This window comes from Mustela nivalis (genome assembly GCF_964662115.1).
Source record: "Mustela nivalis genome assembly, chromosome: 2".
In the NCBI taxonomy this organism is placed as follows: domain Eukaryota; kingdom Metazoa; phylum Chordata; class Mammalia; order Carnivora; family Mustelidae; genus Mustela; species Mustela nivalis.
This window is the reverse complement of record NC_139021.1, coordinates 171,716,973-171,732,199: the sequence shown is the minus strand read 5'-3', so window position 1 is coordinate 171,732,199 and position 15,227 is coordinate 171,716,973. Positions and strand designations below refer to the sequence as shown.

The 15,227-nt window shown below is 41.3% G+C and overlaps 1 protein-coding gene across 3 annotated transcripts in view; it reads left to right on the top strand.

Moving 5' to 3' along the window:
• The first annotated feature begins 4,532 nt into the window (after positions 1-4,532).
• The window catches only part of ABLIM1 (actin binding LIM protein 1), a 299,644-nt gene continuing 288,949 nt past the window's right edge, over positions 4,533-15,227 (top strand). Inside the window, exon 1 of one of the 3 annotated variants that reach the window (XM_082721481.1) lies at positions 4,533-4,800. In XM_082721481.1, coding sequence (XP_082577607.1) covers positions 4,788-4,800 — 13 coding nt within the window. In that variant the 5' untranslated portion in view covers positions 4,533-4,787. The remainder of the gene's footprint in view (positions 4,801-15,227) is intronic. The other 2 variants (XM_082721486.1, XM_082721488.1) reach the window with 2 other exon arrangements.

The following is a 15,227-nucleotide window of genomic DNA, read 5'->3' as shown; positions in this document are numbered from 1 at the left end:
TTGGTCATTTTTTATAGTCTCATGTGATTTATATCTTTATTATTTTATTTTATTGCTTTATGTATTTCAACTCTTTTTAAAAATTTTTAAAATTAAAACAAAAAAATTTTTTTTAGAGTGAGTGTGTGTGTGTGTGAGCAGAGACGGTCAAAGGGATGAGAAAGAGAATCTTACACAGGCTCCATGCTCAGCACAAAGCCAGATGCAGGGCTTGATCTTGCAACCCTGAGATCATGACCTTAGCTGAAATCAAGAGTCAGTTGCTTAACCAACTGAGCCATTCAGGTGCCCTCTGTATTTGGTAATTTTTTTATTATGACCTCATTTTTGGCTGATCATCTGTGGAATCCAGGGAGTCTAAATTGAGAATGCTTTTATCAAAATAGGATTTTTGTTTGCTTCTCTTGTGAGCCAAGGATGCCACTGATGTGGGATCATTTTAGCCCCTTTTAGTAGCCTGGCTTAATGAAGAGTCTTAGTAGCCTCTTGAGCTTGTATATTAGAATGCAAATGTCTGTGAGGACAGGGACTTCATCTAATTGTTTGCCATACCTTCCTCATTGGCTATTACATGGTACATATTACCAAGGTATTTGCTGAAAAGTCACTGAGCAGCTCAGCCTGCCTTTTTTTTTTTTAACTTGAAGTTATGCAAAAAGCAGAATTATTGTCATGTTACTTATGAGAAATTTAGGTTCAGAGTGAAAAATGATAGTGAGTCAGTAGCTAGAAAGCTGTGGGAGTAAAAATCCATATTCACACATTTAAAAAATCAATAAGGAAGATGGTTAGCAGAGGCAAGATGAGTGGGGAATGGGTGAAATAGGTGTTGGGGATTAGAGAGACAACCATCGTGATGGCAGCTGAGTAATGTATAGAAGTGTTGAATCACTATATTGTACACCTGAAACCAATATAACACCATATGTTAACTGTACTGGAACTAAAATCTTAAAAAATAAAGAACAGAAATTACTGATAATATACACTGGATTTCCTTCCATTAGAAGTTGAAAGGGTATTTTTAGCAAGAGTCAAATAATAACTCATCTTTTCTCAAACGCAGACTGAAATGTGTTTTTTCCCTTTGGTCTATAGAAACTCCTTTTTGTAATTTCAACCAACAGAATATATATTTTATGACTTCAAAAACTGGCACTGAGGGGCGCCTGAGTGGTTTAGTTGGTTAAATGTCTGACTCTTGATTTCACCCCAGCTCATGATCTCAGGGTCTTAAGATGGAGCCCTGTGTCAGGCTCTGTGCTGTGTGCGGAAGCCTGCTTAAGATTCTCTCTCTCCCTCCCTCTGTCCCTTCCCCCACTCACTCAAAGGGCAAGTGCACATTCTCTCAAAAAAAGTGCAACCAAGTGCACACTCTCCCAAGCAAGGGCACAGTCTCTCGCTCAAAAAAAAGTGGCACTCGATTTTTCTCTTAAAATTCTTTGCACCTTACAGTTTGTTTTTACAATGATTTGCTAAGTATTATTAGTTATTTTAGATGAGAAATTTGCCAGAATGTTAAGCTACTAACAGGAACTTGGTTGCTCTATGTTTGGAAGAATTAGTTTTAGATTTCTAAGATTATAGGAAGAGATTCAGGGATGACATGATTGACCCTAAAAGGTATTTCAAAGTATCATAACTCCAAAATATAAGTAAATCATATATATTTTATCTTTAAGATTTTATTTATTTATTTATTTGAGAGAGAGGGCGCACAAGCACGGAGAGGGGTGGAAGGAGAGGGAGAAGCTGACTCCCCGATGAGCAGGAGCCCGACTTCGGACTCCATCCCAGGACCCTGGGATCGTGACCTGAGCTGAAGGCAGACACTTAACTGACTAAGCTACTCAAGCACCCCAAATATATTTTAAAATCTGAACTGCTATATAACCCAAAGGCTAATGCTAAACTCATAGGAAAACTTTAGTCAAAGATAATTTTTGACAGCATAGAATTTCCCAAGCTTCCAGTCAATCAGGTCCTGAGTACTAACTGTGTGCCTAACAGTATTGTGTAAGGTGTCCTATTTCAGACTTATAATTATATACAGGAGTGTGTTAGTCTTTTATTAGGTCCTTAAGGTTAAGAGGAAAATCTGTTCATTGAGGTCTTTGCACCATACCTGTATTTCTGGTGTGAGATTCTAAGGACCAGAGCTGTCGTGGACTGGATATTAACTAAAGGATGAAGGTAGAAAAACACACTATTTTGGGACCCCCCCCCCCATCTTATGAGTATGCTGTCTGGTATAAAAATATTCTGTAATATACTTCCAGAACAAATTCAATTCAACAAAACTACCCAAGTCTCTGATTTCAAGAAACTTACAACAGTTGGGAAGATAGGAAACATATATAATAAAACCATTCAATAGCAATACGCAGGACTGTATTAAGTAAAAATAGGTGGTTCTGAAAATACAGACTACAGAAGCTGAGCGAATGAGGAGATCACCGTGGGTTAGGGTAGCTGGAGAACCCTTGGGGAGGAGGCGATGTATACCTTAATTTGTGTAAGAAGAAGGGCATTTGGGAAGAGCAATGAGAATGTGCAATGGGGATGAGGGAGACGATATCAGGATGTTACTGAGAAACAGGGGACAGTGTTCTGTCTACGAGTGTTTCCTTAGGGAGTAGCTAGAGGTGATGCCGGAGAGGTGGGAGGGGGAAAACCTCTGTAGCCTGGAGCACCTGGGTGGCTCAGTGGGTTAAGCCTCTGGCTTGGTCTCAGGTCCTGATCCCAGGGTCCTGGGATCGAGGCCCGCCTCAGGCTCCCTGCTGAGCAGACAGCCTGCTTCTCCCTCCATCTCTCTGCCTGCCTCTCTGCCTACTTGTGATCTCTGTCAACTGAATAGATAAAATCTTAAAAAAAAAAAAAATCTTTGTAGACCTTCAGCTCCATGTGGGCATTTCTATCTTATTCACAGGTATAACTCTAGTACTTAACCATACAGAATGGTACATAGTATATTTCAATGAAATTCCGTTGAATGGATTCATTGTATATATGAAGACACTTGGAATTGTTGAGGCTTTGTCTGGAGATCAATGGGAATGCACTGGAGGTTTTGGAGTATGAAGATGCTGTAGTATAAATAGTGTTTTAGGAAAACTATTCTCAAGGTTATAGTCAGAATGACCTGGAGGAGTGGAGACCAGGTGTGGGGAGAGCAGCTGGGCTATTCGTGTAATTGTCCATTGGGTCAGAAGGGTTAATAAGGGACTGAGGATAGCTGGAAAGAAGAGTTATTTTGAGACTGAACCAACTGGATTGTGATTTATTGGCAAGTTTTTTGCCTAGAATTCAGCAAAAAAAAAAAAAAAAAAAAAGATGTTATCATGATGGATAAATGAGTTAATTTTTGTAGTTGGTAGTTGAATTTGAGAATTTCGAGTTTCCTTATTGATCTCTTATCTTGTAATTCCTTCCCCATCTGAATATTTGATTAGGCTTTCTTTGATGATGCTCAATTATCCACCAATTTATTATTTTTTTTTCTAGAGCTATTATGTTCACCTGTTCTTCCAATACTTCTGGCTTATCAGATGAATTATACATATCAGGATGGATCCGGAAAGTGGCTACATAGGAAATAACTAGAATATATGTTGTGAGCGTGTATAGAGGAGTAAGCTGACAGAGAAGGGAATGCGTGTGAATTCCTCAAATTTGGAATCCCTCCACCCGTCTTACAGGTTAAGTAAGGTACTGTGATTGCTCTCAAAGCTTAGAATCGCACCTCTTCAGTTCATGATTTCTGGATCTGGTGGTTTTTGCTGTCTTGCTTACTACCACGAATGCTCTACCTTCAGGGTTTATATTCTGGACACCAAAAGACTGTTTTTGTATTTTCTCGTTTTCACCCTGGTATATAGAAAAAGTGGATTTGTTTGCAGTGCTCGCCCCGTCTCCAATCCAGGCCCGCTCTGACACTTCCGAGTAGAAACAATGAATCAAATGAGTCTACAGGCATCCCTTGAGTGTTGCCTCAAGACGCCAAGCCCAGCGGGCTCAGCCCTGCTCTGCAGGGTTTTACCTCAAAGGTCGCCGAAGTCCAGTCCCGCCCATCCCACCCAGTCGACTTCGAAGGAGCTCACAGGTCGCTAATTTTGCATTGACCGCCCAGCGTGAGCTGCCCGAGGCCTTCTTCCCACTGAGGTCCAAGCCCCCTGAGGCAGTCGTGGTCATCCTTGGTGGTCAAGGGCATTACTTAGGGGAGGGAGCAGAACGGCTCTTTCTTGCTTGCTTTCTCCGGGACCAAAGCGGGAGGCTGGAAAGCCACTAATAATAGCACCAATATTATTAATAATTATTTTAAATTAAGAATCCCAGTCGGGGGAGGGGAGGACGCAGACCCTTACCGCACGCCCCACCTCGCTCGGGGACAAAAGCCCCGCCTGGCGCGGCAGCCGAGCGGGCGGCAGGTCCCCAGCGGCCGCTGCACAGGGTGGGCCCGGCCGGGGCGGGGGAGGCGGGGGAGGCCCGGGAGGCCGGGAGGCGGGGGAGGCCGGAGAGGCGGGCCCCGCCCAGCGCGGGCCGCGGGCTGTCAGCGTTGCCGCGCCCAGCGGCGGGTCCCCGCGGTCGCAGCGTCCCCGCCAGCCTGCCGCGCTGCGCCCAGCGGGCGGCCAGGTGTCCTGCGGGCGGCGTCCCCGCGCTGCCAGCCGCCTCCCCACGGCGGACGGCGGGCGCGTGTGCGCTGGGGTGCGTTTCGGAGATATTTTCCTCCCCACGCCCTGCCGGGTTCCTCCTCTGCCCTCTCCGCTTCGGCTCCTGCTGCCTGAACCATGTCCGCAAGGGGTGAGTGGGGACCAAGTGGGCACCGTCCCTCGACCCCGTGCCAGGCCCCGCGGGGCAGGGCGCAGACCAGGGCGGGCCGGGCAGGTGCGGAAGGGCGAGGGGCTGTGGGAGTCGCGCTGGCCCCAACCCGGCCTGAAACTTTGGCAGGGGATCCCTGGGCTCTGGGCGACTTGGGGGCGGGGGGTAAAAGGAAGCCCTCGCCCTTGACCTTGATCCCCGGATGTGGGCGAAACCTGAGGGCCAAGGTCGGTGCCTGGCTCACCTGTGCAAGCCTGACGGCTGGGCTGGGAGGGCGTGGGGGATGGGCTTCCCGTTGCGCGTCCTGCTGAGGAGCCGCCAGAAGGGCTGTCCAGGAGAGGAAGAGGTATTTTTTTCCTCCTTCTTGTTACCATTTTGCAGCTTGGTTATGGAAGGAATCCAGGGCTTGATGCAGTAGGATTTAAAGCTGCAGTGCTTATACCCCATTAAAAAAAGTAAATTCCCTTACCTGTACTCCTCTTAGCATTAATCTTCATTTCCCACCCATTTTCTTTCTGGAGTGAAACAATTACTGCAGGTAAAACTGGGTGAAAGTAAAATAAAATAAAATAAAAAATTCCAAATTGCTTTTCAGGCAAGAGTGAAGGGAATGTATTTCTTGCCATCTGGAGCCAGTGGTGATGCTGGGGAGAGTGGGTTAGTCATAGCTCAGTGGCTGCTACTATGAGTGAAATATTAAAGAGATCAAGTCATTGTGCAGTTTGCTAGCAATTAAAATGAGCGACTTGGTTGCTTTGCCATAAGTGTTTAAGGAAAATATTGATTATCTTTAGAAAGAGTATTTGCAAAGCAGTAAGTACCACCCCTTTTGATACCCTAAAACTTGTAAGAGGAGTTGCAGAGTTGTTTTTGCGTCTCTTTTTTTTTTTTTTTTTTGAGTCTGAAGGGTTAACCCTGCTTTTGGAGTGGGGCAGTTAAGGAATTTAATAACATCTGTTGGATAATTTAGTGCTGCTTTCCAGGGTTCACTCTGGGGCATGTAATGAATGGACTCATTTCTTATGTTTAGATTTCTTTTGAAGGAAACGGGTCTTGGTTGATATGGCAATATGGTTGAGAGGTTCCATACCTGGACATGGGGTGGGAAGGCTAGGTGGAATGACAGAATGTACATTTGTAAATACTGGGCTCCGGAGCTGACAGGAGGCCCCAAGATACTCCCTGCCTGATGTTGCCTAATGATTTGTAATTAAAGAAAGAAAAAAGAGGGTGGAACAGATGTGATTCTAGGGGTCTGGGTGTGTGTATAGATCATCCAAGCGACTCCAGCTGTACAATCCCTAAACTGCGTTCTAGCACGGAGGCTTTTGGTCCTGATCTCTGTTCTGAGTACGACAAGGCACATGGGAAGAATCTCTCTCATAGATTGTAAAGCTGTCTATGGTCAGAGTCCACTTCTGACCCAACTTGACATCACCCAGACCACTTAGTACAGTACCTTGCACTGTAGGAGCCTCATAACTACTACTACTGGGAACCTGCTATGTCCCAGGAAGCATCAAGTTCATTAAGAAACCAATTCCCTCCCACTCACCCCCACAAACATCCCTGGAAGTTTCGCCGTATCTCTGGCCCCTTCTGTTATGGGGTCTCTGTGCTTTATCTGAGGTTATGAATGAGGACGGCCCCAGGGATTCGGAGAGCTAGACCTCTGGGTTGGGTTCAAATATTTCTCAATATTTCTCAAATATTTCTTCTTGAATCTGGTTTCAAGAAGGAAGATTTGGAGTCAGACACAGACATGTCACTCAGTTGTCTTGTTTTCTCTTCAAACTGTGTTGATAATTTTGCATTTAACAGTTAAAAATATGACTAATATTGCAGGGACAAAAAACCATGATAATCGGTGACAGTCATTGCATACTTATTATGTGTCAGGTACTTTGCATGTATTAAATTATTTAATTTTCACAACAACTGTCAAGTAGATACTGTTATTACCTACCCATTTCACAGATGAGGGAACTGAGATATTGAGAGATTGTATAACTTGCCTGCGCTCAAATAGTTGGTAAGTCACAGATCCTGATTCGCATCCAGGTCTGTCTGACTTCTGATCACATCACTATGTTTTACTGCCTTTTCAAAGTTATTAGTCCTTTAAATATTATAGTAAACATCCCAGTCATTGATTTTCCAAGACGAGAGAGAAAATGCCCTATACATGAGTTTAAAGGAGATGGCCTTTGTAAGTAAGTAGGAATTCCCAATGCATTCATGGGCACTTGGTAAGGACAGAGTGAAGGGAAAAAGACCACTTGATCCTACTGTTACTAACTTGGGATTTCCACTCTGTTTCCTCCTACTTCAGTTTAGAGGACCAGAACTTCTTAATGTATTACTGACTGAGGATTTTTCTAATGCTTTTACGAAGTGCTTTTATTTTTATGAATTTGTAAAACAAAACCAAAAAACCCCCCACCCACCAACCAATCAACCAATCAACCAAACAAATCCAATTCTAGGTGATTAGCAGAGTACCTAATAGAGGAGCTATTGAATTAAGCTGGTTTGGAAAAATGTCTGCTTGCCATTTATTCTTTTACAAAAGATGTCAAAACTGTGAGCTTTACTGTGTGGTTTTTTAATTCAGTATCTGCTCTCACCTATACTCCTGAAAGTAGAGATAAAGTTTCAGGGTCAGAAAGTTAATGTATCTATTTAAATACCCAATTTGTAAGTGGAAAGGTCTTTAGACATTTGGAAAGATAAATTTCATTAATCTAAGAAGTGATCTCTGCTTATTTCTAATATCTAGCCTTGTAGGTTATAGTGGGGTAGAACTATTTTTTAAACATCGAAAACTATTGAATTTCATAAGAGAAGTGGTTTTATTAAAAATTTTAGAGAGAAAAAGATCATTCTTTTTTTTTTTTTAAGATTTTATTTATTTATTTGACAGAGAGAAATCACAAGTAGATGGAGAGGCAGGCAGAGAGAGAGAGAGGGAAGCAGGCTCCCTGCTGAGCAGAGAGCCCGATGCGGGACTCGATCCCAGGACCCTGAGATCATGACCCGAGCCGAAGGCAGCGGCTTAACCCACTGAGCCACCCAGGCACCCGAGAAAAAGATCATTCTTTAATTCATCTGGTCTTTAAGATAGAAACAGGGTTGTAAAATTCAATTCCCTACTCAAACTAACAATAAGAAGTATTCTTTAATTCCATAATAGGACAAGATAAGACATTACCATCTTATGGTCTTTTAGAATATTTTCTTTCTTTTTTTTCCTTTTAGAATATTTTCATCAAAGACTTTTAATTTGGTGGTGTACTTTTACTACTGAAGGCCTAAATGGAGCTATCATATCTTGAGTTTTGGGTTGCCAACTAAAGGAAATTACAACACTTTAGAACAGAGTTCCTAAAACTGGGGAGAATGATCTAGATAATCTTTTTAAAATGTTGATTCCTAGGCCTCATTCCAGATCTAGCGGCTCATAAACTCTGAAGACAGAATCCCCAAATCCATGTACATGAAAAGCTCCCCAGGTAGTTCCGTAAACCATTACAGTACAGCCATAACAATCATCTGGAATAGTTGACATACTGATGTGAGGGCCCTGTTTCAGATTTACTGAGTCAGAATATTCATGGAGAGGCCTGGGAATCTGAATGTTTACTAAGCCCCCAGTGGATTCTTAATGTATAGACAGATTTGGCAGCCACTGAATTAAAGCTTGTTTCTTCTAATTTAGGGTTCTGTATCATTTTTTTTAAAGCTGCTTATGAATTATAAAAGTAATGTGTTATAATTCATTAATAATATATTAATGTAATAAAAATATTTTATATTACCAAATTTATAGATATACTAAATATTTAAATTATAAAGTAATATATACATTCAAACAGAAATATATAAAATTAAGAATGAAAATTCCCTATTTTTAACTCTCTTCCTCCCAAATCCTGAGAATTAGGTATGACAAGCAGTACATACTGTGCCTACTGCCTGAAAGTTTCCATCTAGTTAGATTTGGTTAAATATAATAAATCTTAAATGCCTAGTCTGTACAAGACATGTGACAGTGTACATGTAAGAGATCACTCATGAGCCCACTAGGTTTTCAGAATCTTGAGTCTTGAGAAGAAAGGTGCAGGTGTATGTAGATAGAGTCCATTGCTCTGGCAGAGAAAGACCTCAAAGTATGTATGCTCTAGAAATGTTAGATCATAATCTTTGTTTTTAGAACTTCCATAAAACTGGAAGAAATCTGAATGTTCATCCACTGGGAAATGAGTGACTAAGTTATGGTACGTCCATACGATGGACAATTATGCAACTATTAGAAAGAATGAGTTAGATTCATAATGTGTTTTGTCTGGAGGGATGGCCATGATACATGGTTAAGTGGAAAAAGGCAAGTTTTAGAATAAAGTATATATAATGCACAATCCCGGTTTTGTAAACTCAGAGAAATCCATATGTGTGCATATGTTTGTGTGCTCTGGAGGCACAGAAAATACCATAGACACCAAGATTACCTCAAAGGCAAGAGTGAGGAGGGGAGATAGCTGGCTTTTTTTTAAATACATCTTTCTGTTGTTTGCTAAGAAGTAGGCATAGCCTTAATAGATTGAGAGAAAAATCTAGTAAAGAAAAAATGTACAATTCCTCCCCATTCATTCATTTTTGTCAAGTCAGGAACATAGGTTTTTATTCATTCATTCAGTATTTATTGCACACCTGTTATGTGCCAGCAGTTGGTGAACAGGACCCAGGAGCTCACAATTTTGTGGAAGAGACAAATGCATAAATACTTACATTAATAGGATATGCTGAGTGCAGGGAGAAAGAGAGAAATAATATGGGATATATAGGGAGAGTATTTTGGTGATAGGAAAGAGTGGCCGAGAATATAGCCATGGGGTTAAGGACTATGAGATCTTGAAGAAAACGGACTTTTGTGTTCTTAAGGAACGAGCTTGATTCTTAGATGAGCCAGATGACCAAGGATGGGATTAAGGGACGGGCTCTTTAGGGAGGGGGCATAGAAGAGAAACAGTACGATGTGTGTTGACCTGGAAAACGTGTTGGTGTGGGATGGCACGCTTGCCAGCGAGAGGAGAGCCGAATCTCAGCTGAGTCAGGAGATGGCAGAGGGCACTTCGGGGAAAGGCTAAGGATGTAGGGAGTTTTATTTATAAGGAGCTGTGGTTCCAGACAGCACAATGGAAGGTTTTCCGTGGTGAGAAAATGTGCAGTCAGAGGGAAGAAGCACAAGGGAGAAGGCGATGAGAGGGGAGAGGAAATGAACAGGGATGGGAGCTCTTCATTGTTTCCATGAGTCAGACTGCAGGAATGAGAGAGGTGGTTGGATGCGATTGGCCTCAAGTATCCTCGCTTTGGCATGGGGGCTTTGGTTGCAGACCATGCTGAGTCCTGGGCCGTATCTGCTGAAGGCAGAGAGGCAGCGAGGGCTGCCATCAGCTTTCTAGAGTAGCAGTCAAGTCCTCTGCTGGATGATGGTTCCTCCACAGTGCTGGGATGTAGGGCGACCATAAGAATCAGAGCTACATTCTTTTTGTTGACCTCTTCCAGTTCCGTGCTTATGGTGGGACTCCACGAGCTTGTCTCTCTTTGTTGACAACGGGGAGACTTCCGTCCCATTTCTTCCTTCTCTCTCTTACCTCTTCGTGGAACTCGATGGCTGTTACAACAACCAGTTGCATCACTCAGCCCTTATCAGTTTTTCATGGTGATGCTGTAAAGATTAACGCATGGGGAGGGGTGTTTATTTGGTGTTATATGGGGGCCATTTTCCTGGCCTGTCTTAGCCAAGTTTTTTCCTCTGGTTACAGAGCCTCAAGCAGTTTAACAAACTGAAGACAAATAAGATATGTTTGAAAGCCAAGTTTAGCCATTATTAGTTTTGATATGAAAAAAGTCAAAAGAGCAACACATTATACTTCTAGCACTTTTCTTGTATTTAGAATAAATGGGTTCTAATTCAATATGTAGATTTTTTTTTAACATAAGAGAAATACTTTTTGACATTAGTATCTTGTAAGTGGGAGAATCATCTTTCAGAAAAGATTTTCAGAAGGTTAAATTGTTCCCACATTGTATCTGCAAATAGCATTACCTTTTATTTATCCATTTGTGTTTAGTTTTAAAACCTCAGGTAGAGAAGTTGGAGTTAATCATATTTTCTCAGGTTATGGCTTATTGTCATCATGAGTTCATCCGACTCTGCTCTTATCTTAGCTGCCTATCTATTTATTTATTTTAAACTTTAAAAAAATTTTTTTTTAGTAATCTTTAAGCCCAATGTGGGGCCTAACTCATGACTGTGAGATCAAGAGTTGCATGTTCCTCTGACTGGACCAGTCAGGAGCCTCTCCCATTCCTTTTTTTAAAATTTTTTAATTTTTATTTTTTGCATAGGCAACTATTCTAATGAAGTTGATATGCATGTCAATGGTTTTTAATAGCAAAACCAATTCTTAGACCAGTTTTTATATTTGAAATTATAAATATCAAGTTATTTTATGTATGTTCTGTATGTATTATGTCTGTATGTTTCTGAGGATTAGTCAAAGTCTTAAGTAACTGATTTTTATGAACATGTACCTATTTCTGATCTTATTTGGAAGTTTACATCACTAAATATAATAGCATGTCTTACTCTATTAGGGACTAGTTATATCCAATGAAAAAAGGTTAGTCCTCAACTCAGAGGAACATAAACTGAGTTAAGTGTGTGTTTATGTGTATGTGTGTGTGTGTGTGTGTAAAGTTATATACACAGCTGATTGGAATAGGATATGGTAAAGATTTTCATCTGGGAGTAATCATGCTACGGGAAGATCAACTAATTGTAGCTGCCAATAACCAGAACATCTTTCCTTCACAGAGGAGATGGAATCTGATATGTTAACTGGGCCTTGGAGGGTGAGTAGGAATGTGACAGGCAGAACACTAAAGATGTGCTTTCTTTCTAGAAGGAGCAGCACAGGTGAAGCACGGAGGAGTGAGGGTGCAGGGTATGTGGGGAAGAAGTCTGGGAAATACGAGGGGGCACAAGATTTGTGGTGGGGAGGCTAGAAGAACAGGAAGACAAGGGGATAATGGATGAAACTAGTAAGCCTCTACAACACAGTCTTTTCCTAAATAGAGAGCTACAAATGCAGAGAAGGAAAGGGAGAGGTCTCTTCTTGGTAACATTCAGGTAACAACTCATCCCTGGTTGTGCAACTGCCCACAATCCACATTAGAAATGGTATTTTATCACCACATAATGCTGCAGGAAGTTACATTTTATCCTGACCACAGTTCTCACTGAGGTAGAAATCTTGCCAAAGGCCCCCTGTTGTGTTTCCTTTCATATGGCAGATTAGGCTATCTGAGCCTTATCCTTAGCTTTGTACTTGACACCACAACATCCCATGCTAAGAATGCTGGCACACAGGAAGGCTGCATACAGAACAGCCAAACAACATATTTGTCTATAGCAAAGGGAAGGAGTGAGGCCATTCTATGGGATGGATGGACGATGCAAGGATGATATTGCTAGAGATGGCTACTTGAACCAGAGTGAAATACTAACCATTCACATTCCTTTTCCTTTCCCTATCCAAGTACACTGGATACCAGGGATTAAGCAGATAATGGGCAGCCACAAGTGAAGTACATATGAAAAACAAAGAAGTACATATGAACACACACAAAGAAGTGTGTGTTCTTTTTTTTTTTTTTTTTTTAAGATTTTACTTATTTATTTGACAGAGAGAGAGATCACAAGTAGGCAGAGAGGCAGACAGAGGGGGAAGCAGGCTCCCTGCTGAGCAGAGAGCCTGATGCGGGGCTCCATCCCAGGACCCTGAGATCTGAACTGAACTGACCTGAACTGAAGGCAGAGGCTTAACCCACTGAGCCAACCAGGTGCCCCAGAAGTGTGCGTTCTTTTTTTTTTTTTTTTTTTTTTTTTAAGAAGTGTGTGTTTTTAACCTGATCCTATTAAAAAAAAAATTTTTTTTTTAAATTTGTTTACTTGACAGAGAAATAGAGAAAACATAAGTAGGCAGAGCGGCAGTCAGAGGGACAGGGAGAAGCTGGCTCTCCTCTGAGCAGGGAACCCATCTCGAGGCTTGACCCCAGGCCTCTGGGATCATGACTCAAGCCGAAGGCAGTCACTTAGCTGACTGAGCCACCCAGGTGCCCCGAACTTGATCCTGTTTTTATATGCACTTTACTAGCTCCCTCACTTTGAAGGAAGAACAAAGCCACACTAATTAATAGAGCCCATTAAAATTAAAGATGAAATTTTGTAAAATTTATGGAACATTTCCTTTGAGATGGTAAATTAGTCTTTATCATCTTTTATGGGAGAAATATTTTCTTTCATGAGCCCATGATTTCAGGTTCATCCTAACTGAATCTATATTAGTATTCATTGATGTAAGTAGTACTAATCACTTGATACAGTTTGCCATTCCGTTGCTCCAGTCACAAGATGCTACTCAGTAAGACTTCGTATGTTCTTCACTTGTGGCTGCCCATTATCTGCTTAATCCCTGGTTTCCTGTGTACTTGGATAGGGAAAGGAAAAGGAATGTGAACGGTTAGTATTTCACTCTGGTTCAAGTAGCCATCTCTAGCAATATCATCCTTGCATCCATCCATCCATCCATCCCATAGATATCCATTGAGCCTTCCTAGAGTTCATAATCATACACACATCATTGAAAATCCCGCTGTCTGGATTTGTTGTCTTCTGTAGCCCATCTTGTCGATCCGTCTTGGAGATAGCATGGTAAAGCTCCTCAGGTACCTATGACTCTAGCCTTTGGACAGAACAAGCCCCCATTAACTGCAGGCTCCCCCGAGGCACTTCCATGTTTATCTCTTGTCTTCTCCCATGCAGTTTAGGGAATGCTTTTTGCTGCCTTTGTAAGTGCCTCATGGTCTAGAGCACAAATGTCATCCTGTCACAGACAACAGCCTGAGGCCAAAACCAACTCACATACAAACTGGAGAGGGAACTGTTTTAAGGGTAAAAAAAGAAAGAGAGAGAGAGGGACAGAGAATGATAAGAGGCAGAGAGAGGGAGAATATATGAGACCAATAGAGGGATTAATGTAGCTACAACAAGATTATTGAAACTTGAAAATAGAGAGATTGTATCTGAGTTAGAAAAATAAGTATTTGCTAGTATAAATTAATTATTACATTCATTCTTTATTGAGAAGGGAAGAGAAGCAAATGGAGTTACAATTTATGTTAGTTATAAAAGGATTCCATTTAAGAAAATATATGCTTTCTTCTCTCTTCTTCCTCAAGAACAGAAATGTCAACCATTTTTCTGTAAATTTCTTGACAGCAAGCAAGAAGACTATGATGGGCAGTAGTTAACTCTTTTGGTCTTTTGACCTTTCCCGCTGCTAATCAATCAGATAATATTTATTCAACCTTTCTCCTCAAGTAGCCAGATTTATTCTATCTCATACATTTCTGGGCTAGTGATACTAATATATTAATTAATGAAGTAATCTAACAAATATCTAATGAACAGTCTGGGGTAAGGAAGCATTGTCATGATTTTGGGGTAGAAAAGAATTAAAGGGGGTTAGAATTTGTGATTGAATTAGACTGGGGCAATTAGGAGCTGATCAACATTTATTGCTCACATTTAAATCTATAATATATTTTGCATGTGCCGTATAAGTAAACAACAAAATGGGGTATTTCTGTCTAGGACAAATGCTAAACCGGATGGGACACTGGATAACAGTCACATAGTGGGGCTATCCCCTGCAAATTGGGACCCTGGCTTTCCTAACTGTTTCTAGCCAGAACATGCTTTGGTGGGATTGTATTCCTTTGTCTCAAAAGATACAGTTTTGGTCAATTTCTGAGTTTCTATTTGTAGTATTAGCTACATTGTATATTATCAGCATCAAATTTCAAATTAAATCCTGAGGTGGCTATTTCTTCCCATCAGTCTAGTACTTTTCTGGGTTGTTCCCTCTCATGGGAACTTGATATGTTCAGATGTAATTGCTACTAGAGACAAACAAAAACATTTAGTACAAAGTCAAACCCAAATGAATTTTTGGTGTATTTGTGAATTTTTTGAGGGGGGGTGTTGGTAAATTCACATTATAAATAGAATTTATTTCTATTGGGTGTAAATTATCTAGTGCAGGGCTATTGTGGAATGGAAATCTTTAGTATCTTTGGTCCTTCTGCAAACATTTTATTTACTTTAATTTTTTTTATTAGAGAGGGGGAAGGTGCAGGGGAGAGGGAGAGAGAGAGCCCCAGATGGGCCTTGATCTTATGACCCAGAGATCATGACTTGAACCAAAATCAAGAATCAGCCACTTAACCTACTGAACCACCCAGGTGCCCCCCACTCTCCCATAGTCATTTTGAATGAACGG